The 27,398-nt window shown below is 33.5% G+C and overlaps 2 protein-coding genes across 3 annotated transcripts in view; both read left to right on the forward strand.

The window, feature by feature from the left end:
• Window positions 1-1,406: 1,406 nt before the first annotated feature.
• On the forward strand, window positions 1,407-12,333 carry LOC134715992 (putative L-amino-acid oxidase YobN). Of its 2 annotated transcripts, none has more exons than XM_063578629.1 (8): window positions 1,407-1,501; window positions 1,695-1,796; window positions 3,584-3,866; window positions 3,986-4,070; window positions 6,905-7,045; window positions 8,238-8,333; window positions 10,398-10,606; window positions 11,346-12,333. In XM_063578629.1, the coding sequence occupies exons 2-8, from the start codon at window positions 1,696-1,698 to the stop codon at window positions 12,213-12,215; spliced, it is 1,785 nt and encodes a 594-aa protein (XP_063434699.1). In that variant the 5' UTR covers window positions 1,407-1,501; window position 1,695; the 3' UTR covers window positions 12,216-12,333. The 2 variants fall into 2 exon arrangements, with proteins under 2 accessions (XP_063434699.1, XP_063434698.1); XM_063578628.1 differs by having other exon boundaries at window positions 1,435-1,501; window positions 1,643-1,796.
• Window positions 12,334-16,699: 4,366 nt separating this feature from the next.
• The window catches only part of LOC134715993 (complexin-like), a 100,523-nt gene continuing 89,824 nt past the window's right edge, over window positions 16,700-27,398 (forward strand). Inside the window, exon 1 of the mRNA XM_063578632.1 lies at window positions 16,700-16,779. The gene's annotated coding sequence lies outside the window, so the exon portion shown is untranslated. The remainder of the gene's footprint in view (window positions 16,780-27,398) is intronic.

Here is a 27,398-nt window from a genome sequence, read left to right on the forward strand (position 1 = left end):
AGTAAATATATCTTAGAATATAACAAAATAAAGCCAATGTAGGGTTTATGAATAATACTTTATAAGACTTGATGCAATTAATATAAAATATTTTAAATATCTATTAAACTGTATAACAAAATTCAATCAGGATGTCCACCTTTTCTTGACGTATTATAGGATTTGTTATGCAAATTTAAATTGTCCTTTGTTGTCTTGTTGAACAGGTTTATACTTACTAGTACATATGTTTTATTTTTAGTTATTTAAAGAATTTAAACTTGATCAACTTCAAGGTTGAGAAAATGAAAAGTAATGGGTTTTATTTTTACAATAAGGCCGAAAGGGAATGGCAATTCCAAGAAAATCAAAGGAAACTACAACGATTGTAAACATGTGTGGGGGTACTTTTCAGTTCCTATGAATTCGTATGGTTAGAAAATTATGTATATATATAAATATATAAATAGCACGATTATTCGTCCATAATTGCAAATTAACTGAAAATCTAGCAAAGTGAAAACTAGTATGTTATGTTTCTTTAAATCATTTAACATGTTAGTCGGTTACTGTAATAAAAAGTGTCAACATACCATATAGTCAGGTGGTTTATATAAAAAGAAACTGTTACTATCGATGCTATCATGTTCTTGCTTCAGTTAAACAAAGTGAAGGGACAAAATGTATGTAACGGCTAAGAAACTTGAATGGGCTAATTGAAAATTGAAATAAATAGGGTTGTCATAGTTCCTTCTTTGAAGGCGCCTGTCTCTGTCAGTGTTGCAATTAAAAATCAATATATGAAACAGACCTCCTAGTTTCAGTAGTATCCTTAATATCTAAGGTATACGAGAAGCAATCATTCACTGACATATGGGTACTTGTCAAGACATTATGAAATATAATGAAAGTGAAATTAAAACAACACTGTGAAAGGTGTTTTAGCTTTTATCGTTGAGAAGCTTTGAATAAATTCTTCTTCTTCATGGATTTTTTTCAACTGCAAATGATTGAGCGGTTTAGGTAGCTATATAACCATGTTAAATCCACCATTTTCTACATAAAAATGTCTGTTCCAAGTCAGGATTATGACAATTGTTCTCCATTCGATTGATGTGTTTGAGATTTTGATTATGCCATCTGATTACGGACTTTTCGTTTTGAATTTTCGTTGGAGCTCGCTTTTTTTTTTGGTACTTTACTTTTCACATAATCAAACCTGTGACTTGTATAAAAAAAGTTTTGGATGGCTATTTCTATCTTTTTGTTGTATATAAATAAACTTTCCATAGATACCAGATGTTTGCATATGCGAGTTTGTATCACGAACCCAACCAAATACCTATATTTAATTTTTCAATGTATTTAAAAATATTTACAATAACACATTTAAAATAGCATACCTTTTATGACATCAAATAGTGCATGAATTGTGTTTTCTGGAAAACAAGGTGTGTAGGATTACCAAGAAAAGTAGCTGAACTGCACTGAAGGCAAAACTTTTCGGTGTTGGAAAATTCAGGTAGTGTTTTAATATTTTGTTTCATTATCACTAGAAAGAACTTATAAAATATATATTTATATGATTATGATTATGAAAAAGGGAATAATTCATCAGAACAGAACTTTTTTTCCCTGAAATTTGTAAATTATTTTATTACAGAATTGTTATGATCGGATTTGTTAATGAAATCAAAGTCTATTTGAAACTTCAGGATGATCTCACGAAGCAAACTTGTAATTGGAGGGTTGAAAAAAGTTCTAAGTTTCAAACAATTCCAGCGTCATTCAAGTCAGAGGAAATATTCTGTTGCGAGGTAAGACTATATAAAATAATTAAAGGATTTTAATTTGTTTTCAATTTTAAAGTTCACTAAAACTGTAATTAAACATCATCTATTGTGGATGCAATGTTTATAAAAGTAACAATGCATTTGTTTACTGAAATTATTTATCTACAACATAGTTTCAAGTTTTATGTCTTGTTTATGAATGTTTTGAATGCGTTCTTTCCAAAAAAAAAATACCGAAATAGCGTCAACGTTTGACGATAACATTTAAAACAAAAACAATAGTTTGAACAGATTTTCTTTGCTTAAATTAGAAAAGGATAAGGCAACAGATAATACAATTTATAATATCTTCTCCAAAAAACGATTGTTTACCATCGTTTTATAGTTTAGCTTCAAGATCTATCAACAGAGGTCATCGCTTAATATCGCCACTTACCAATATGTAAAGTTATATCAAATTTCATATTAAAATGGATTGAAAACAACTGTTATATTCCTGAATTGGTACAGGCCTTTCTTATGTTGAAAGTGGTGGATTGAACTGCGGACAATCAACTGTTTGAGGTGAAACTTGTTTCATATATTTCAAAAATTTTAACCGGACAACTACGGTATTGTGTCAATTCTATTTCTTGTTCTTTGTCACCTTAAATGACAGAAAACAATAATCTGCAGTTGCTTACACGATAGGGTACATTAGTGCAGCAGTGAGTTTGCAACATTATTTTAGAACTATTGTTCTCCTCCGTGACATATGCTAATAGAATGCCTCCACCTGGAACTTGTTTTATTTATTTATTCATTTCTAGGGCAAGTCGGTTGTCTTTTTCTGAGCATATATTCTGATTGTGTTGCAAAATACTTTTTTAGGAAGTTCTTATAAAAAAGAAACAATAATCTCATTAGATTTTAACTAATTATATCATTTAAAGGGCAATAGCTGCAAATCCATGTTCACCGATTTGACTTAAATTCTCATATTTGATTCATAACCATGTAAAACATTTATCCAAGTTATAAAAAGTCTGAAACAAACAATTTACAGGGTATGGCATCGATAATACGTAGCTTTGTTTCGTGTGTTTTTAGTCTTGATGCCATACAATAAACTATCGAGTTGACCTCCGAAGACTTCCGATCGTCATATAACTGATATCAACATAAAAAAAAAACGATATAAATTAATAGATAGTGAACTTGTACGATTGGATATTCTAGGTTTGTTCGATTTCATATTGTAGATTAAAAACATTTGTAAATCATCTGTTTTACATTTATAAGAATGATTTTTTACTGGATAGAATATGTCAATCAAATGTTTTTTACCTTTGTTTCATTTTCAATGTTGACATTCTTTTTCTTTAAACAACCGAACACGCACTATTCATGCGTTATGCATCTCTAGCTAAAGATTAAATTGAAGTTCACATGAACAAGAATGCAATGATGTCGAATTATTCACTTGTATCCCAAGTTTGTAAATTCAGATTTGACCCACCAGAAGCCTTTAACAGAATTTGAGGAAAATATATCGTCGAACATTTAGACACCCCAGCTACCTTAAGAAACAGGATTTGTATAGTGGTGTAACGTGCCTTATCAACTTTTTGTATTCTATTGTCATTGATGAGTCGTTTGTAGACGAACCGCGAGTCTGGCTCAAATACAAAATTTCAATCTATAATGAGTTAATTATAAATCTGCTTATGTTTGAAACACAGGATTCAAGATCATTTTGAAGTACCACAAAAAAAAATATCGAATTGTGTCTTTCTTTTCTACATTATTATTTACTTTGGTATACTTTTCAGGATTGAAACACATCCAATATTTAATTACCCGTCATACATTAGGACACTTCCAAACAACCAAGATGACACAAGCAATGGAATCCAACAAGATGACACCTGTAAAGACTTTTATATGACAATAGTTAATGAAGATTTGAAATCAGCATACAATAAATATGGTCCCAGTTTATGTGCAGAAAAGATGGATTCGGAAGAGAGAGTGACAGAAAAATCTGTTTTGATTGTTGGAGCTGGCTTGTCTGGGCTTTCGGCAGCTTTTGAATTGGAAAAAGTTGGATACAATGTAAGTTTTGGATATCAAAAGCTAATCTATCAACAAATGAACAAAATGAAATATATTTTCTTGGGTCATTCCCATCCTATAATCTCCTTGATTTGTTTAATTTGTTTTTATTATTTCAGACACAGATACTTGAGCTACAACACAGGGTTGGTGGCAGAACACAAACTCTTCGTAGTGGATTTTCTGATGGTTTACATGCTGAAGGTATTTGTATTTTAGCAACAACTTTGTCTTTCTTTCCTGGTTCGTAACTTGTCATCCAATACGTCTTATCTTAAATTCTTGTAAATTTATTGATGATGTTCAGTCCTTCAATAACCAACATTTCTATATCGTAGCTTACCGAATCTATCAGATCTTGGTCATCTTTTCGTCGATAGTAACATAGACTACAACAACTACAAACTGGAATATGTGATAAACGTGATGATTTTAACTCTCCCATTGTCAACTTTTCATTTTTTAGCAGTAACACACCATCTGCTTCTTCGTATGGCATTTGCATATATTAGTCAATGCGTTACGCTGGTGCATGTTCGCACTATATAGTATTCATTAATATACACAAAAACTGATCTTACACTGAGAGTTATTAGAAAGATCGACTTCCAATCGACACATCATAATAATAACATTCATCATCTAGAATATGTTGACCGATACGATGGATGTGTGTCTCAACTTACTAGCGACAAAAAGGTATTAAGACCCCAGACCTTTATACATAACAGGTAATGAGTCTGGGTCTGTAATTCCATCGATTACATCCTACATCCGATTGTGATTTTTTGAAAGTTTGAAGTCTCAAGGCGGGTAATACTGATCTTGTCGACACGTCGGTTATGCTTCTTGTAGAGTTCGTGCAATTCCATCAGTTTTTTTTTGTTATCTTGGTTTCGACTTTATCCTTCAAATGTTTTTTTGTCTTTCTATTTTCCCGTTTTAAATCACTTCATTGTTGTTTCCAATCATTGCGTTTTATGATAAAATTGTTGTCACCACATTTATTTTGATCTGAGCGTCACTGATGAGTCTTATGTAGACGAAACGCGCGTCTGGCGTATAAAATTATAATCCTGGTAATTTTGATGACTATTATTCCATAAAACAAATACGCCGAAAATGTAATCGAAATGCTGTAATTTCTAATCGGTATAATATGTGTGGTTTTCTCATTGCTTTAACCGCGAAAAAAGCCAACTTTAAAATCATCGTGTTTTGACATATACCGCAGAATTTGGCTATGCCTAGGCTAAACTCTTGTGTTAAGATTTTAAAACTTTATCCTAAAGGCTTTCATAATATAAATGTTTAATAACCACTGGGTGTCCCTTTTTATACCTTATTTGAAAATTCAAATCAAATTTCCGTAAAAGATAATCTGACCCTTTGCTGAGTCCGAAGGACTTTTCTTGATTTTCCTACAGCAAGAAAGTTCAAACACATAAAACACCAAAACAGAAGTTTATGTAAACAAAATTTTCAACTCTACCAGGGTTTTCATACTTGAGTAACTGTTTGATAATCATATGAGGTCACGTTTGCTTGATGGAGTTTGAAATTTAGTTCTTTTGCTATTTCTTGAACACTAAACGGAGAGTTTTTTTTTTTAAGTAAGACTGTTAAAAAACTGGCACTATTTACTTTTGGTAGAAGTGGGAGTCTAAATCAAAAGCCAAAGAGGTGGGGTTTTTTTTAATAATTTTTCAAAATCTAGTTTATATCTTGCTAATTTTAAATATATAATAAAATATGTATCACCAGGCTTTTTTCCATGCTACGGGTTGTGCAAAATTTTCAGATTTTGTATTGATTATGCATGGAAAATCCAATGTTGTGTGCTACAAATAAAACTACTCCATAGAGTTTAAAGATAACAAAAATTCGAGAAGATAATTCCAATAATATGCTTTTAGATAATAAAAAAATGGGATCACCAAACTCTCTTTCATTTTGCTACACAATAAAATCGGTAAATTCACAACACATTCTATTATGAAAATTACTTAATGTTAGTGATCTTCCCTTGTATCTGAGGTACCTCCCTTTAGGTGGCAAAGTTGAAAACAAAATTGAAAATTCGAAATTCCTTTTTTTTTGTGGATAAAATACAGCCGTAAATACGATAAAACACATATATTTTTATTTATCATATACTTAGACTAAATAACATATAAATTTTACCGAATGATAATAGCATTAAATTGACGTAAATTTCATATTTTTCGAATTGGTGCTTAGCGGGCTGATATGAAAAGTTTATCACATGCTTCGATTGTTATCACATGCCTTTCCGTAACGTTATCACATGGCATTCCGGTGATACTCGGCAAATTCCGGAAAATACACTTCAATGCTACGTTTTCAATGAAAAACATTACAAAGTAGTGTACAAAACAATTATAATGGAAAGTATATCGTGTAAAATAATAGAAATAATTAAAATAATTAAAAAACTAACAAATAATTAAATAAATGCATTATTTATTTTTTTCTGAAACATAATTGAGAAAGTTTCCTACCAATGTTCATAATTATGTATATTGTTGAATTATTTTTTTTTGTCGATTCGTTGAAATTAAACTGTTTTTTTTTCTCTCTGTGAGCCATATGATAGAAAACTTTCACATTGAATGTATCAAATTTTTGTTCTGTTGAAGCATATGATAAAAAGTTCATAACATGTCATTTATCATATCGCATGTATTATCAGCCCTCGGTCAATATCAGCCCTCGAGCCATGCGGCTCTTGGGCTGATATTAAACCTAGGGCTGATAATACATGCGATATGAAAAATGACATGTAATAATCTGATAATATATGAAAAGTCATACACTTGAATCACCTACTTATTATTATCTGCTTTTGCAAAATCCTTGATGGAGGGAGACACCCAAGCCACCTTAATCTACAATTACATGCTGCATTTTAGTTTCTAATCTGACCGAAACTTCTGTTTATGATATGAATATAATCAATAAATGCGATAAAGGCTCGTGTGACACTGGCATATACTTATCAATCTTTCTTTAAACAGGTGGTGCAATGAGAATTCCTCCGAATCATTACCTGACCAATGGATATATTGAGAAATTTTGCATTCTATCACGACCATTCTGTAACTACAATGATAAAACCTGGATACTTATCGATGGACATGATAAAATAAGAACAAAAGGTATAAAATAGCTCATAAAATATTTATGTAATTACAAAGGGCATTCGATACAGTTAAAAGGGAGGAAATTGGTAAATATGTTAATAACTTGGGAACAGTTATCATGGTTCCCAGGTATGCTCTGTGGCTCTATAACCAGTATACAAATATACAGTTGTGGTGAAAAACGAATTCTAAAGTTGGCCAACAGTACAGGAAGGGTTAACAGAGAATTTTAGTGTAAGTTTAAACTCTAACAAATTCGGACATATACAATGTATACATGTTGAAAATATGCTGCACAGCCCTATGGTTTAACCTTTGAATAAGATAGAAGTGCATATCAACTTTCCATTTTAGGATATAATTTTTCACGAAACTTCATTGTAAAAGTGTCACAGTTTTAGTCGAAAAGGGAGTTCCTATGGGAAATTGCATATGGGTATGATCTCAAGTGCTCTGGAAGGGTATTCATATTCAGCCGCTCCACACGCGTTAATTATTCTACGTAGTTCGATGGTAAAAAAGGCTTTCCATTCTTGTCTGTCATTAAAAATACGCTTAGACTAAAAGTATTCTTCAGATTAACACAGTAACATAATTTTATCGCATGTGCAAATAGTATGTATCAGTTAACTTGAAAATGATTTTTAAAAGTGTTGACAGTACTCTCAGGAAGTGATAGCCTATTGATTCGACAATTCATAAGTATACCAAAGCAATGTCATCTGAACGAACAGGTGATACCTTTGAGTGAAACAGTGTAGTAAATACATAAAAATAATAAAGATACCACAGCTATTTCCAAAACATATATATTACATAAATGAAGCAAGATTAGGAACTAATTTACAATATAATTGTATTCCTCTCACAGAGTGTAAATACGATGGAAAAGTCGATTTAGGTTTCGAAGCTAATGCAGCTTAAACATCCCAATAATTTTTATAGTAAGATACAAATTTTGGAACATCCGCAAACGATTTTACCAAGCAGAGCAATATTCACATTTTACACTGTATTTCCCTTAAATTTGTTTATCTGATTATTATAAAGTATATTGACAAACTTGCACCAATACAGGTAGCACTTCGCATGGCAATTGGCTAATATTTTATATGTATGATATGATTAAGTAGATTATACTTACTTTATAGATAACAAATAATGCTAATAAATTTGAAAGTAAAAATAAAAAAGTGTTTCATTTCAGAATGGGAAGACAAAAATGGATTCTTTTCTACAAAATATTTTACTGGATGGGACTCAAACCTACAAGCTGATATATGTCCTAGCGTGGACGGAATACGTATGGCCTTATATATGTTTCATAAACTTGCTCACTATATTCATTAATAAATAAAACTATACATTAGTTATAAGAACCTAAAAGACTAATAAATAGAACAAAAGCTTGTTACATGATAACACTTTTGAAAAGAAAGAAAAAATACAAAATTATTACACAGAAAACGCAAAACTCAACAATCAAACAACCCACTGAAAATACGAAATATAATTGCTTTTTTTCTTTTATTTCGATGTCTTAGTAGATTGATAAAATTGTGTCTATCTTCAATTCATATCAGGGATTCACTTCTAAAATAACTTTGTTCAGTTCAGATGTATACTGTACGCAACTCTTCGGAAGCAATAAACCAAACCAGGCCTATTTTACGTTAATTGACAATTTGAACACTAAAGGCACTAGCTGTCAAATTCATGTTCATCGATTTGATGACTTAAATTCTCATGTTAGATTTATAACAATGAAAAAAATCCAAATTATAAAAAGTATAAAATAAGCAATTTTCAAAGGCATTTGCTTGATGACATTTAGTTTCGTTTCGTGTGTATTTTAGTCTAGACGCCTTCTAATAACTAACGAGATGAGCCCACAAACAACCGATTGTCACGATATGATTTAAAACTTAAGCATAGATATAAATAGATGTATGGACCTCCTGCAAATGTATTTTTATATGTCAGTTTGCATTGTTTGATTTAATTTCAAGGATTAAAAATAGTTAATATTCAATTTTACCTGTACAAAAGAATGTTTTTGTGGATCGAATCCGTCAATCAAATAATGTAATGTTTTTTTTTCCATTTCCAATGTTGAAATTCGTGTAATTGTAAAGCCTAACACGCATCAATCATACGTTGGTTTTCCCGTTTGAATGGTTTTACACTAGTAATTTTGGGGCCCTTTATAGCTTGTTGTTCGGTGTGAGCCAAGGCTCCGTGTTGAAGGCCGTACTTTAACCTATAATGGTTTAATTTTTAAATTGTTATTTGGATGGAGAGTTGTCTCATTGGCACTCACACCACATCTTCCTATATCTATAAGTCATCTAAGGTAGCACTCCACAGTTAGGTGTGTAGTTTCGCATTTTGGCCCCTGTGGATTTTTTAAATATGAGAGCTAGTGTGCAATAAAATTCATTTTTGGATAGCTGAGTATTAAAATAGCCTTTGTATTGGGTTTATATGAACATCAAGGTTATGTAATGTATGTAATATAGGCTGTTTTCTGTATGACAGTCCGTATTTGCATGTCCATACCATACATTGGTCCGGCAATTATTGTAATGTTTTTTTCCAACTTTTTATCGCACGAACTTTGTGATTGGATTTTACGAAAAAATGAGGCGAAAGACACCCATTTTTAATTTGATCATTAGGAAGATTTAAGAAAACAGTTTCTAAAAAGGTATCACTCAAAGGCATTGAAATTCTAGTTTGATCCAAATTTTGGGGGGATATATGACATGTTCACCCCCCTTCTTGCAATATTTTATGGTAAATAAATGCTGAATGTTGCCATGGATACACATAAAAGGAATTAATTTTCACCCTTTTAACTTTGGAAAATTGAATCTATGGAAGATACTGATTACATACATATGCACATGTACAACACAAACAGTTAGGTTAATGTATTAGAAATCCAGAAATAGGAGATGATAAAACATTTTGGGGCTCATTTTTAATTTTATTTTCTAACTGTGGAGTGCTACCTAAAGCTAAGGAGTAAAATTGAAGTTCACATGAATACGGATTTAATGAGGTCGAATTATTCACTTGCAAGTGAAGAATTCATCATCGTTTTTTCTTAGCCTATTTTGAAAAAAATCAATTGGTTGTAAATTATCATTTTACTATTTCAATTTTATTCATAATAGAACAACAAAAAAACATTTTTTTTATGTATCTCGAAGCCAGTGTCCCGTAAAGACATGCCGTATATTCATTTATATATGTTTGTTTACATTTAGGAAAGGGAACTGTGAAATTAAGGATTTGTAAAGTACCTTTCTATATATGAATCCTTCGTAAAATATAGATTTTCATTTTTTCATAAATATTGTAGTTGATTTATATAAGCGCACAATGCAACCAGTGAAGGACGAACTGAATTTATCAATTACTATAAATGGGCCGAAAGAGGGATGGAATAAATGGGTTGAAAAATGGAGCAAACTTTCTGTTAATGAATTCCTGAGAACAAATATTAACTGTGACCCAAATCTAAAGTACTCTTACCGTCCATGGCCGGAAGCAGCTATCAGAGGATTGCAGGTAATGCTTGACGTTCGGTCATTTTAGGTTTATCATCAAGACAGCTTATATTAAACTTGAATATAAAGTTATATATATGATATGCTTTTTGTTATATATAAGTAAGAAGCTTAGGTGGTGCTTTATAATTTTTATAATGAAAAGGTGTAGGTTACACTCTTTTTTGCAAGCTACATGCACGTGTTGTAAGGATAATATAACAAACAGTATACTAGTAACATGACTAAAAAGAAATCTGTATATATACAAACAAGTTCTCAAATCAAATATATATATTTTTTATTTACCATAGACGTATCGTATTTGTAAGGAAAAGTAAGAACCAAAGAAGAAATAGTATAAATGTTTTCTTTTATATGAAACACCTTACAAATAAATCTAGTTTCGGCATCTTAATATATATATAAAAATTGCATTATTTTTGATTCAAGGAGGAAAACTGAACTGAATAACTTCTGTAAACCTACTTATTTTCGCGATTTTCTCATTTCCGTTACCTTTTACAATTAACGGAAGACATAAATTTTAAATATTCTCGCCTTTTTAATATTCTTTTATTTCCTAATCGCGGAATAGACTGGCGAAATTAAATCGCTCGCAAAAATAAGTAGGTTTGCAGTATTTACAAAACCGAGATATTATACACTTTTATAGCAACTGAATCAACCTGAATAATTAGTGATATGATAAACAAAAAAAAATGCTCTTTTGTGTTATTTCAATGCTATATTTATTTAAGGTCGCAACATACAGTCCTGTGTTTGAAACTAGCTTAGTTGAACATCTAAGAGATGAATTAGGCGGATGGTGGATTAACGATTTGCAAACTCCAGTTGATGGCATAGATACAATTGCCAAGAATTTTATTAAACCTTACATTGAACCAAAAAAGAAAACTATTGATTTATCAAGAAATATAACCTTTGGTTCGAAAGTGCGAACTGTTAAAAAAACGGGTAACAAGGTTGAAGTTATTGCGCGAAATGTTATAACAGGCACAGACCGAACGTACACAGCAGATGCCGTTATCATGACGGTCCCATTGACTATTCTACGGCAGATAGAAGGTGATATTCCAGACGATCAATGCAAAGTATTAAGAAACATTCATTATCGAGCCTCGACTAAAGTGATTCTCCAATGCAAAAGCAGATTCTGGGAAAAGGATGTTGGTCAAGGTGGATTCTCAAAAACGAATCTACCAATTGGTCAGCTACACTATCCTAGTCCAAATGACCCGCCTCCACCAAACAAAAGAGGGCTCTTGGTTGTCTATGCTTGGGGACAAGACGCCCTAATATTCGGTTCTCAGCCACACGCAGAAGCAATTGATAGCGCAGTTCGAGAAATCACAAAAATTCATCCTGAGATGGAGAGCGAGTTTGAAGTAGGAATGGTTCAGGCTTGGTTCAGCGATAATTCTGCACAAGGAGCACACTCCTGTCTCCAACCATATCAGTACATCGATGGAATGAAAACTTTGATGAAACCAGAACATCCAGTTTATCTTGCTGGAGAAGCAATTTCGTACTCCAATGGATGGATACAAGGAGCTATTGAATCTGGCCTTAATGCCGCTTATCATTTGTACACTCATGATCAAAAATGATAAGTGTGTAACATCAGAACTTTACACGTTTTAATACTAAATTGACAAACAGAACATTAACGTAAACAAGATATCATTGTAACCAAATGTCTTTTACTACAGTTTTGAACTTCTGTTATGAATCTGAGCAGAAATGTTTTTCTCAGAGTGGCTTTACTTATTATAACCATTATTAAAAGAAAACTATTTGATGTGATGTTTTATTTCACGACTCAAACTTTCCGTTTTCGCTTGACAATATGATGCAATATCAAAAGTAAATGAATGCGTCTTTAGTTTTATCGCATTACCAAATGTAACCCGAAAGTTTGTTTGATTAGAACAAAAGAAACTCTCAGTCACACAAACTTCGAATAAGAAAGAATGAAAATAAAGATAGGGTTTTCGTGTCTGTCTCACTTGTCGTTGCTTCGTGCTACAGCCACGCTTAGCTTTAGAACATGAGCAAGTTGAAAATGTAACGTTATGTGATTTCTGAACCAAATAGCTATGGGAGAAACAATAGCAGTATCAATTTAACTGCATCAGACGAGCGTTTTAACAAGTAATGTCTCTTCAAAATAGTTGATAATACAAAATATAATGCCCTAGTTACACTAGACCACGATCTAAAATCAATTCAGATCGTGGTGAGGTCGCGGTTTGAGCTGCATGAAAACGTAGGTATTCGTTGTTTTTTAACGATTCTATTACGTCCTCATTATGCTTCTACAGCGATTTCGCTACATTCACACCATGTTCTCTCCACGATTATTTTGTGATCGACCTCACTACGATTGTCACGTTCTCACATCGACAACACAACGACTTATTCGATTGCAACACGAGTGTGCCACGCTTCTTCTACGATTATAACACGCTCTTACGACAATCATTCTACGATCTTAGCACGTTCGTATCGTAAATTACATGTTACTTTACGCTCTCAGCAATAACGTTGAGATCATGTTCAATATGAACACTGTTCAATTCCTTCCTACTGACATAACTGATCGTCACTGATGAGTCTTAAATTATAATCCTGGTACCTGCGAATGATACTAATGACGTAGAATTCTAGAAAACAACACAGGCTCAACCAAAATCTACCAGAACTCATGATAGCTGTTGAAAATAATTGAAAAAAGTAAAATCACAAAAATACTGAACACCGAGGAAAATTAAAACGGAGAGTCCCTTATCAAATGGCCAACATTATTCTGTCAATTATAAAAATCAATGTAATAAATTACTTTGTCCTTCATGAACCCTTTAGTTAGAATAAAAATATATTATCTTATCTTAAAAAAATACAAAATCAAAGGATAAAACACATCAAACGAATGGACAACAACTGCCATATTCCTGACTTGGTACAGACATTTTCCAATGTAGAAAATGGTGGATTGTACCTGGTTTTATAGCGCTAAACCTCTCATATTTATGACAGTCGCGTCAAATTCCGTTACTTTTACAACGATGTGTGAACTAAACAGACTTATTCGGTAAAATAGTCGAAATAAGGTTACAGCAGTCATCACTGTGTTACAATCTCAAAACAAACACTTATATACAAAATACACAAAAAGCATCAATCAAATTAAACAACTCATTCCTGGTTTCACGTGTTGAGCTCAACAAATGCAATCGTCACAAAAAAGAACTATAGTCGTTCAATGTTTATTCAAAACAATTATAATTTCGTATGAAAAATGTTGATATGCAGGGTTTTAAAATCAAAAGTTATGTTAGAATTGATTACAAAAACAGACCGAGATTAAAAATTACCCAGCAGTTCTATAGATTTTTTTCATGATTTACCCCGGTTTAAAATGGAATATAGAATTAAATGTATTATAAGAAATAACTGTAATATTTTGTCAGTTTATTCGGAATAACATATAAAAAAAATGTGGTGCACACTGTTAAATAACCGGCTTCGCACGTTATTCAGTGTGCACCAAATTTTTTATGTTATTTCTTTATCGACAGAAAAAATATTACAGTCATTCCTTAAATAACATAATGCCGGCATCTTTAAAAGTATAGCGTCATGTTATAAGAAACAAGGAAACACAAAAAGTCGCATATACAAAACACACCAGCAAAAAAGAAAGATAATGCAAATACATTGACGGGATGTATAAGTACCGAGCCACGTCAAATAGATATCACATAAAACAGACCAAACAGTAAAAGTTATATTAATAATTGAACAAAGACAAAATAAAAGAATAATATATCACGTAGTTAATATAATAAACAACGTCTTTACGAAGAATCTATACATAAAGACTATCTGTATTATTTGTGAAGTTGATAATCATACAGAATATTTATCAACAAGGTCTTGGTACCTTACTATGAACCTTTTTTCAGAAAAAGGACATGACGTTCTATGACATACCCCTGGTTCATCAACTTTTTGCTCAGACACTGGTGACGTTTTGCAAAGTCTGAGTAGGAGCTGCAAGTTCTTGAATATCGAATAAGTCGGGAAATGTATATCCCATATGCAGGTGAAGTTGGTATGTTATGCTACAAAGGTGGGGGAAATGAGGTTCAATGTATATACACACACAAAAAACACCTAGGGGTGCTTTTACATATAGTTTTTGACAATGAGACTAGACTCGTACTCCCGATACGATTGTACAGCGATCTTTGCCGTGATCTTACCACGATCAAACTGCGCTTTCGCTACGCTTCTTCTCCGACCTGATTTCGCCACGACCGCACCACGAATTATTTCAACATGTTTAAAGTTGGCCATGCTCATCACGATCATTCCGACCTGTTTTTTGAATGTCCTTTTTTGGAAATTTTTAGAAATTCAAATGTGATGTCACTTTGTGAATTCATCTCTTCGGCACAACTTTTTAGAACTTTTGGTCCTCAATGCTTTTCAACCTTGTACTTGTTTTGGCTTTCGAACATTTTTGATCTGAGCGTCACTGATCAGTCTTGTGAAGACGAAACGCGCGTCTAACGTATTAAGTTATAAACCTTTTGAAAGCTATTATTTGTGTGTTTCTCTGTTCTTCTATTTATTTGTATCGTAGCCTGTCATGTAATGTTGTCATTTTAATTATATTTAACATTGCCATAAGAGAGGGAGGTTTGGCTAGTCACAAAACCAAGTTCAACCCATCATTTTTTTTCATTCTTATATTATAGTTTGTTTCTGTGTGTGTTCCTTTTTAGTGTTGTGTTTCTGTTGTATCTTAGTTTTCCCTCTTATATTTGATGTGTTTCCATCAGTTTTTGTTTGCCCAGTAACTCGGATTTGATTTTTTTTCTCAATCAATTTGTGAATGTCCAACAGCGGTTTACTACTGTTGCCTTTATTTAAGATGATTTCCTCTGAAACTACTAAGCCAATTTCGACTAAACTTAGCCAACTATCAGTTGGGTGTATAGTTTGAAAAATGTAGTCTTTAACCAAAGTCTCTTTGACTCATTCCCCATTTCCATTCCCAATTTTTACAATAATAAGATATACCTTTGGTATGTTTACACTTGGAACAGTATATCAGTATAAATATTCCTGGTTTACATCAAACTTTGCCTGTCAGATGACCCCTTGTTAGGGTTGTTTGGCAGTTCAAGTTTATCATACATTGTATACATACCTGCCAACTTTTCAAAATGCCCATGGGGGATCACAAGGAATTTTGTGGTCCCCAGAAAAACTTCAAGGGCGGCATTTAAATGCATTTTAATGTTGGTTTTTTTTTTTTTGCTTCTTCATACTTTTCATGGCTGATAGAAATTGTAAAAAAAAACTGTTTTGTTTATTAGATTGTGGAAAAACTTGCTCTTTCAAAATTTTCAATTGGGAGCTTTCATTGGGGAAATCCCCCGCAAATAGTGACAGCATGCAGGTGCGTTACTGTCTTTTATCTTGGAAACCATAAAAGCATAGACAGAAACTTTAAAAACGCACAAAAAATATCATTCGGAAAACTCTACAAGTAAAATGAATTGTTGAATAAGTTTATATTGATGACATCTTTAGTCAACTCTTTACATGAGTGATCTTGTCTCTCTGATTAAAAAAAAACAAAAAAGCTATACGTCTCACTGGGTTATAAGAGATACGTTTTAACTTTGAATGTTTAGCAAATGAAGATCAGCAGACTTTGAAACTTGAAGAAAAAGCCAGGATAAATGTAAATGAATTCGTCAGTTTTCTCAGATCTTCTCAGCGTATATGAGATATTGTCCTCGTTTGACTCTTTTCGAGCTTTAGCCAAAACAGGAGAAGAATTTATAGAGAAATTGTAAGAAGAATAAATTCATCAGCAATTATACAATTGAAAACTAGTTTATAATGTTACAATCTATATCTTTCAAAACTGTTTAGTCAGGTCCTTAATGTTCCTGGACATATATGACATATAATATAAGATCATATACATGTAATGATGTCATCGATTGTAAAAGATCCGTAATGAACACATGCCTATTAGGAACTTGACTCATAAACTATAATTACCCGCGCGAGAAATGCTCGCCTCATATTCTACATCATTTAGATTTGCAGAAGAATATTTTTGTAAAGATCAGAAATAAGCACAGTCAGGTATTTACACACATTGCTTTCTCAGAAAAAGACAAGTTTAGAATAACAAGTGTTTATTAGAAGAGGATGCTCTCAATTTTGTATCTAACAAAGTGACAAAGCGCGACAGTCTTATACAATTTTAGAAAGGTGTCTACATGTCACGAGAAAGGTGGAACATGACACGAGGCTTGGAAGAAGACGGTCGCACTGAAATTGCTCCTGACTTAGAGGAAAATTTTACCAAATTAACATTGTTTTAATCTATCCTCACCTGTGTATATATTCATTGGAGTATTTTAACAAAGTAATATTGACTTTTTTAAATAGTAACACAGTGCAACAAGCCGTTGTACATATTATTTTCAAAGCATACCTTCCTTCCCGGGTCGGCCATATTTGATTTTTTTTGGCGCCCTATTCAAACATGTAAATATCTGTCACCCTGGTGTATGTGACCCTTCACTGATATTTTAAACATAAAGAGGTTTTAGCTGTACATATATATAAAAGACTTTTACTGTTTATGACCATTTGAACTTTCCATTCATAAACTATTTATGTCAGAGAAAAAACTTTTGGACTTTTTGCAAAAACCGAGGCGCCCGCTGGTAGGGACGAAACGCTTCACGCCTGTTATTTTATCGGACAGCAAAGGATTGCGCCTGGCTAGTCAGGTAGTTCATCCGTTTGATAAGAACATTTTATGGTGGTGTGCAAGTGGCAGAACAATTCAACAAGGTTATGACTGGCTAACAAAAAACATCGAAGATAAGATTAAGCTTCACGGAAATCTGCACATATACGTCTGGCTAGGCACATGTAACACAACCACAAGAGATAAAAATAGATATATCTCCTTAAAATCTCAAGAAGCAGATGCTGCCCAAAACATCATCACTTTATTGCAAAACTTTGACTCCATTACAGAAAATCATCCTAACTGCAGGCTAACATTATTAGAAATTCCCATCTACTCAATTTATGAATGCAACAAGGCAGCCAACCATCCTAACCCTGAAATTTTTAAAGAACAGGATATTCAATTACAGAAACAAATAGAACAAATTAATGAAAGTATAACATACATAAATAAGAATTCTGATTGCCACTCGCCTCACTTCAGCCATCACCTTTATACCAGGAAGCAAGTCAAAAGGGGGAAAAATAAACCCTCAAAGAAATTTTACAACTTTAAATTATATGCTGACGGGGTACACCCAAAACCGCATCTGGCAAAAGTCTGGCTTATTGAAATAGCAGAACATATACAAAAGGACTGCTGGTTCTGACTCTACTTGAAATATAAAAGTTTATGTATGCACTCAGAAGGCATGGAATGTCCAAGCCACGCTGTTGCTGCATGAAGTAAAATTAGTGCAAGAGATCGATATCTGAATTCAAAAACTTTATTTTTTATGTACGTATTCAGAAGGCATGGAATGTCCAAGCCACGCTGTTGCTGCATGAAAGAAAATTAACGGAAGAGATCGATATCTGTTTTCAAAAACTTTATTTTTTATGTACATATTCAGAAGGCATGGAATGTCCAAGCCACGCTGTTGCTGCATAAGTACGCATTAAGAATTCGAACCGCTGTACTATTATTTCTGAATCATATTATAAACAATAACAATGGAAATAGCTAGAAGAAAAAGCGATAGACTACGCACAAAAAAGGTCCTTTTTACACCTAAAAGATCATTGGCAAACAAAAGTATAAAAGCTCAAGACCATCATGTCACTTATACTCTAAACAAGCCAAAGGCAATTGCCAAGAAAATGGAAGCGGCCGAAAGAACATACTCTGTAACTCCGCAATTCACAAAAGGAAACTTAGTACTAGTTTTTTCTGCTGCGGCGTATGAAGAATTTAAATATATAACTATAAGCACTCTACAGACACAGGATACAAACATTAAATCCGTTGAAACAAAAGATACTAATGGGTCTGTAATCTCTGAGTCGTACACTATCTATGTAAACAATGAAAAACTTTTCGTATTGAATTTTTACAACTCAACATCAAAAGTCCTGTTGAATGGCAAGCAAGAACATGTACTAACATTCACAAAATCCTATTTGATGAACATACTAGAATTACTAGATAGAAATGCAAATTTTACCTCAATTAATTCCATGATACGACAAAGCTGTAAACAATATCTTGACATGGAAAATATGAAATCACAAAAGGCTGTATCTAAAAACAAAACAAGCATAGACAGTTCTTCAATACAATCAAAAGAAGGCCGACTAACTCCGCAACAGGAAGAATTAGGCAATAAGGAACAGATATCTTCTAACATGGCAATAAACCCATGTATCACAAACTCTACTCTGCCAACCTGTCCAATATGCAATAAAATGTGTACTAACAATTGTAAAGCTGTGGGTTGTGACACTTGCGACCAATGGTTTCATTACGAATGTGAGAATTTAAGTGCGGTAGATATTAAGATTATTGAAGAAAATGGGGATGACAATTATATCTGTAGAACTTGTAAGATTCAGTTAAATGCCTTGATCGATAAGTCAGACAATGAGTCTCAAAGCAATCTTGATTCACCAACCAATGTGAGGCCAGCAAACTATAATGTATCAAGCCCACAAAACACACTGTTGCAAATTATATCACCAACAACAACAGAAAATTATAAAAGGAACAATGACAATGGCAGCTCTGCTATGCAGCATCCCAAAATCATGGTGCCCGGCATGAGTAAAACCCCAACAACTCAGAACCCTGGAAATAATGTAAATTACGCCAAACCTAAAAGATTACAACTACAGGCAACCAAAAAACATGGTACAAATACAACAAATACAGACAACGTTGGCATAACCAATGGGCAACACATAGGGAATGATAGACCTATTCACCAAAACAATTCCAATAGTTCGCCAAATATAAACCATGCTCTATACCAAACCGAAATTAATCAACTGAAATGTGAATTGGAGGCCAAAGACAAAATTATTAAATCTAAAGAAAACAAAATCTGCAAACTGGACTCAGAAATTACAACGCTCAAAAAGCAAATAGCCACAAACAGGTCATTTACCATCAATTTAGAACAAGAAAAAAAGGACGTAGAACACTCTCTGGTAATAGCAAGAAAGAGAATTGAACAACTTGAAGGTATTAACGGAAAATCCCATGAATCAAGTCACACAAATCCAACAAACGTAACATCTGACTCAAACTCCACAATGAATGAAATGAAAATATGGTTTTTGGAGCAAAAAGTGCGTCAAATAGAGCTAGACATGCATAAACATGACACGAAAATAATGTACATGAATGAAAAAATTCACAACACTAATAACACCAGAAAGGAAGAAAATCACCACGCTCCAAAGGAAGCCAGAAAACGTACTTTTCAATCAAACAGTACCAAAAACCACACAAACAATTTCCCAGATGATGCAACAGATCTATATACCAGACTGGACGACCTGATAGTCAACATGCGAGGTGACGAAACTGACTCTATTAATGATGATGGGGCCAATAGCTTCAATGAAAATGAAATAAATCAGGACCATTTTTTAGAAACTCCCATTCCAAGGAAGGTACGGCTAAAGGAAGCAGAACAAATTCAACCCCAACTCGGAAACTTCAAAAACAAACACATTCGATCACAGACTTGCAATTGGAAGAGATCAAACAAGCAGAGATATCAGAATCACAGAAAACCAGCAAAGGAAACAACATCATCCAACAAACAAACGTGCAGTCAGCAACCGAACAGATATCAGCAAATAACACCACAGCATCAGATCCAGCCCCACCCGCATGTCCAACCAATACCACAACAACACTGGATACATCATCCAACAGCAATCCAGTCACATCCTCATCACCAGATGCAACATCAATTCCAACTGCAAAATCCGTACGTCAATCCAACAAATGCACCATATCACTTCTAACTTTTAACGTAGAAGGATATAGATCCAACAAACTATATCTTGAAAAAATAAGCAATAGAGCAGATATAATCTTTGTGCAAGAACATTGGCTTTATAAGCATGAAAAGCATATAATTGGCACAGAATTTTCGGACTTTCAATGTCATGTTAAGTCTTTTGACGAGGATAAGATGATTGAACCAAGGGAACGGACAAGAGGACATGGGGGGGTGGCTATATGCGTACGCAAGAAATTTGACCAGTTCTCTGAATTACTCCCAGATGGTGGAAACAGAATTATCGCTATAAAATTAAAGTACGAAAAGCCATTAATACTTATCTGCGCTTACATGCCAACAAGAGGCAGCAATACACAGGATGACTATCAAGCCATACTGGATGAAATAGCAGAAATTATGGAAAAATATAGTGCTACCGCTGACATTATTCTGGGTGGAGATATGAATGCTTCACTTCACAGAAAGGATGGGATTTCCAGAGATAAAACATTCAAAAATTTTCTAGAGGAGCAAAAACTATTCATTCCAAATCAATGTCGTAGGCAAAATACATTTTATCATTATAATGGGAGGGATGAATCTCAAATAGATTATATCATACAGAGTAAAGAAATTATCTCTATGTACACAACATTTATGAGAGAACCAGAAAACTGCTCAACTCATGACCCAGTACTGGTGTTACTCCAGGGTGCAATACCAATACAGGATACTCAAAATATAAGAAAACAGACTAAACGAATCATCTGGAAGAAAATAGATAAACAAAAATATGCAAAGGACGTAGAAGATGACTTAAAATTATTTAGCTCAGATATCACCTGTGAAAATGCTGCAGAGAAAATACAACAACTCTGTACCATACTAAATAAAAACGCAGAAAAGCAATTTAAACAACCCGTCAAAAAGCGTAAAAAGAGAAAAATATGTTGGAGCCCGGACATAGCCGCAGCAGCAAAAACAAGCAAAGAGTGCTATGGAAAATGGAAGTCGTTAGGAAAGCAAAAAGATCCTACTCAGAGTGCATATATTGAACTAAAAACTAGTAAGAAGGTACTCAGAAGTACACAGCGTAAATCGGCTGCACAAAAGCGAAATGAAAAATACGAACGAATTATGGAACTAAACGAAAATGATAGTGAAGGTTTTTATCAGCTTATTCGTAAACAAAGAGACCCTGGGAATACCTGTGCATCAGCATTCATCTTTAAGGAAGAAATAATCAACACAGACCCTGAAATAAGAGAAGCATGGGCGGACTACTTTTACGATCTCGCTACACCATCTGAAAATCCAAACTTTGACCCAATCTTTAAAAACCATGTAGAACAAGATGTACAAAACCTACATAAATATTTTTTAGAAGAAAATCAACACAATATAGAACATGTATCAACGGACGTTGTGGAAAAAACAATTTTATCTTTTAAAAATGGGAAATCACCAGATGAACTTAATATATCCGCTGAACATCTTAAATATGGTGGATCTTCATTAATATCTATTTTAGCTTTTATTATAAACTTCTTGTTTAAACATGTACATATACCAGCACTTATCAAAAGTGGAATAGTGTGCCCGGTTTTTAAGAGTGGTGGAAAGCCAAAGGATGACCCAAACTCATATAGAAAAATAACAATTACAAGTTCAGTGGGCAAAGTTGTGGAGAAGATACACTTATCTAGAAATGAAAATAAAATATTAGAAAGACAAAGTAGTCTACAAAAAGGATTCACAAAGGGTGAAAGTCCATGTATTGCGGCACTTATCATTACGGAACTAATAATGGAGGCAAAGAAAAGGAAATCAAGCCTTTACATTGCTCTGATGGATGCCAGAAAAGCCTTCGATATACTATGGCATTTAGGACTCCTAAGAGAAATGCACAAAACAGGACTTGAGGGAAACAACTGGCTATTTTTTGAAAATTGGTATACAGAATTGACATCAAAAGTTAAATGGAAAGGAGAACTCTCCCATCAAATCATAGAACAACAAGGAGTAAGACAAGGAGGAATATGGTCCCCGTCAGCATATAAGATATTCGTCAACTCCCTACTAACAACATTTGAAGAAAACCAAATCGGAGCCACCATTGGCTCAATATACTGTGGTATTCCAACTGTTGCTGATGATGTCACATTAATTACAACCGACCCATATGAACTTCAGACCATGCTGGATATCCAATCGAGTTTTGCAAACAAGAATAGATACGAAATAAGTGAACAAAAGTCTGTGGTACTTACCTTTAACGATTCTTCAGAATGTAATTGGCATTTAAATGGCAAACTTATGGCTACCCCAACGTCATCAACACATCTAGGAATTGAGAGGGACAATACCTCAAATACAGGCACAAAACTAGTCGTAAAAAAACGGATCATTACAGCAAGGAGAACAGTATATGCACTGATGGGTGCAGGTCTTCACGGACTTAACGGAGTAAACCCAAAAGCTGCAATTCATCTGATTCAAACATACGTTCTACCTCGATTGTTATATGGGCTCGATGTCATCACACTTACTACTGAAGACATGAAAAACCTCTCCACTTATTTTCGGAAACTCTTGCGACAAATTCAACACCTGCCAGACAGAACTGCAAACGTAGCTTCACATCTTCTTCTTGGACGGATTACCATTGAATCAGAAATACATAAACGAATACTAAAAACCTTTGGAAATATCATAAGAAATGAAAACTCAATTGAAAGAAAATTAGCTATCAGACAGCTAGCAACAAAATCTCTACAATCTGGTAGCTGGTTTACAAAAACTGTTGAAATTGCCAATATATATGACCTACCGTCGCCATATGATATTATAGATAACCCACCCGGGAAACAACTTTGGAAAAACCTGGTAAATAAAACCGTCAATGATCACTGTATAAAACAAATGATAAGTGAAGCAAAATCGAAATCTACTCTGTCTCGCCTAAATTATGAAAATGTCAAAGAAGGGGAAATACATAACATATGGAAAAGCTGTGGCACAAATCCATATGCCATCACATCTGCCTCCTTAAAGGCAAAGTTAGCAACAGGGACAATATACCTGCAATACCATCGAGCTAAATTTAGCAATGGACATGTGTCGCCTATTTGCCAGTTATGTGCAGAGGAAGAAGAAGATATACTTCACTTCATATTAAAGTGCTCTAAGCTACAATATATAAGAGTTGATTTTCTACATATGATAGGCGAGGTATTGACAGAAAACCTAGATGATCAGGATCTTATCCAAGAATTAATAACCAATGACGAACATTTGTGTCAGCTAGTTATTGACTGCTCAAAATTTAGATTTTTAAATGAGAATGCACAGAATAGAATAGAAACATTATCGAGAGGTCTGTGTCATAAATTATTCCAGCAACGGGCAATATTAATTGAACAGTGATAAAAAGCGTGTAATACCGAGATGAAAAGAAGGGTCATACCAAAAGATAGAACATTTTGTTGTATATAGTGTATTTACATTTTACCGTTTTTAATATGAAAGAAACAACTTTTATATTTGAATGATGGATGACTTTTTATGCATACCAGAATAGTGTAAATATTGGTGATAGGGTCACATCCCCCAGACGAGATAAATTAATATCTCTTTTATAGTTTTAAAGGTTTTATATATCTTTTAAACATAATCTTGAGGATTTTAACCGCGAGTGATATTACACCGATTCTAGGATTGGTGGTTCTCCTGACATAGGAGGGAGTTGCAGTACAGGTAACAGGTAACAGGTAACAGGTGCCGGCTGTAGAGTGTAGTAGGAAAACGGTACTACATTTCTGTGTTTATAATATCTCAAAATTTCTGCCAATTTACATTAAAGTTTTGAAAATTTGGAAGCCTTTTGGAATAATTGTTAAGAAAATATTTATGTTTCAAAATTAACACTTTGAAGATTATTTTAAATTATTATAAATGATCATGATTCATGATTCACATGAACCTCAAGCCGTCAAGGCCTGTTGGCGTGAATTGTCCCAATGTGCATTTTTCCTCGACATAGCATAGAAGCTAAATTCAAGTTTCTGACCCCAACCTCTATGGATATTTGATGTAATATATCTTCTCATTCATTCTCATAGCAGGGACACTCAAAAAGGAAATGGTGAGGCGTTTCAGGTGCAATGACTCTATGAGGGGCAATAGGAGGGGTCCTGATCCCAAATTCCCAGGCTTAAAAACACGAAATCCCGAGGTCCCAAATTTAAATAAAGTAAATCCCGACGTCCCATAATTCGAAAAACAAGAATTCCCGGATCCCGAAAGGGTCAATCCCGAAATCCTGAGCTTAAAAACATCCGATCCCGGAGTTGCGATAAAGGTCCTATCCCCCCTCCTCTATGGCGTTGGTTTGGCCTACTCGGTTCTTGTAGTAGTTGCTGTTTGATGGGTTCTTGTGTAGATTTGGATTTAATCTTTGCTATCTCTTTAATGGCTATTTGTTCTAGCCTCAGGTCTATTGGCATAACTCCTGATTCTTCTTCTAGTGCTTCTTTACCAGATGTTGTAGGCACATCCATGCATAGGATAAGCGCTTTTCTCTGTACTCTGTCAAGTTTTTGCAGGTCTTTTGGTTCTGCTATTTGCCATACTGGACTACAATATTCAATGACTGATCTAACTAGACTGCAGTATAGTTGTAACAGCTTTTCTGTCTTTAATTTGCTCTGATCTGTCTCACTTCTCTCAGAATAAACTGTGCAAGTACTGTGAAATTATCAGCATAATATGCACAAGAACTTTGAAAATTACATTATATACATGTACATGTACATTGTAACTGAATGCAATAAAGGTAAAACATTAAAACTGCTGTAACTTTAAGGTGAGCAATTTAGGAATTTTATGATACTTTTTTGTACATGTTGTCATGGTTGTAAACCTCATTAAGTCAATCAAGTGTTACATCATTGTCTTTGTATGTGTCATACATGTATCAACTCATATTGCTGACATTTATCATGTTTATCCTGGTTGATCTAACCATAAAATTGAGAAAGGAAATGGGGAATGTGTCAACGCAACAACAACCCGACCATAGAGCAGACAACAGCCGAAAGCCACCAATGGGTCTTAAATGTAACAAATTAACTGACATGCCAGCTCCAGACCTCAATTAAACTGATTGAAAGATTATGTCTTCCTCATATGAGTATCAGGCACAATCCCTCCTGTTAGGGGTTTAGTACATGTACAAAAAAAATGTATCATACTATCATAAAATATATGAGAAGAACATAACCAGTATCATGCCAACAACTGTTTACTGTTTTGTTTACTTATAAATTAATCTTACATGACCTATTCTGGATTTTCTTAATTACTCTCTTCTTTGCATTCTGATCCGCTATAATTTTTCGTGAAATAATCATCTTTAAATAAGTGCCAAAAATGTCAAATCTCTCATCAGAACTTATAGACCTTGGTATTACATGTATGCACTGCAGTTAACTGATTCTTTGGGCACAATAGATGATTTAAAACCCTCATTTATATAAATAAAGAGATTACCAATGAGACAGCTATCCTCCAGAGTTCAAATGACGAAGATACATGTACATGATGTAAAAGCAGTCCTGTAAATATAGACAATGCAATTTCCCATAGGAACTCCTGTTATGCCTGTAACTGTACCACTTTTGCTATAAAGTTTAGTAAAAGAAATATATCATATAGATTAACCATAATAACCCTTTCCCCTTACTCCATAATGATGCCTTTTGACGCCTGTGTAGTACCTCAGTTGAAACACTTTGACTACAAAGTGTCTGCAGTTGACTTAATAAAATTTGTATCCAATATGAAAAGAAATATCATAGGGATATCTGACTTAAATTTATTTGATGAAATAGTTGTTTTTTGCAATGCCTTAATACTTTAGAGCATATGTTCAGCATTTTATTAAAAAAATCCTATGCGAATCAAGTATGCCAAAAAAAAAATTCAATGGAGGAAAGGGTTAATGGAAAGCTATTTATTTCAACATGTTCAATGATCAAAATATTGGGCTATACAGCATGTTTCAACATTTATATGCCAAGAACTTCTAAGTGTATAAATTAAACTTAAACTAAAATTCTGTACTACACCTCTGGAATGAAACTCTGTACATGTTTTTTGTTTATGCATAATTTTGAGGATTAATATGTGGATATTATCATAGAACTGCGGGATCTATACAAGCACTTAAAAGCGTAAGCTCTGCCTTTTTAATGTACTGTTACAAAATAACAGAAAAAAATGGCTGGAATATGCTCGCGAGGGTAAAAAAGGAATATCCTAAATGGCAAATACCATGGTATTTGAGGCATGTTCACTGGCAGTGGTGAAAAGCAAGCAAATTCGTTTAAGATAAGGAAAAAATGTTAGAATATGCAAAAAATACACTGGCTTCCAACCAATCAAAAGCTGTCATTCTTTTATAAGGTGTTATTATACTGGTAATATTCTCTACGAGATGAAACATAGAGATCATATTAGTACTATCTCAGATTATTTCATTAATGACCTACTTTTCCATTTTTTTCACACTGAAAGTTACTTTGATGCATATGGTTGTTTTGATTATTATGTAAGGTGTATTTACCTAGTGTCAGACTCAGAATGAGTAAAAACTTTGTAATGCATATACAATGTATACATGTACCATGTATAGTGACTTTGTAATGCATGATAAACTCTGGATTT

Source organism: Mytilus trossulus, chromosome 4, assembly GCF_036588685.1.
Source record: "Mytilus trossulus isolate FHL-02 chromosome 4, PNRI_Mtr1.1.1.hap1, whole genome shotgun sequence".
NCBI classification, from domain to species: domain Eukaryota; kingdom Metazoa; phylum Mollusca; class Bivalvia; order Mytilida; family Mytilidae; genus Mytilus; species Mytilus trossulus.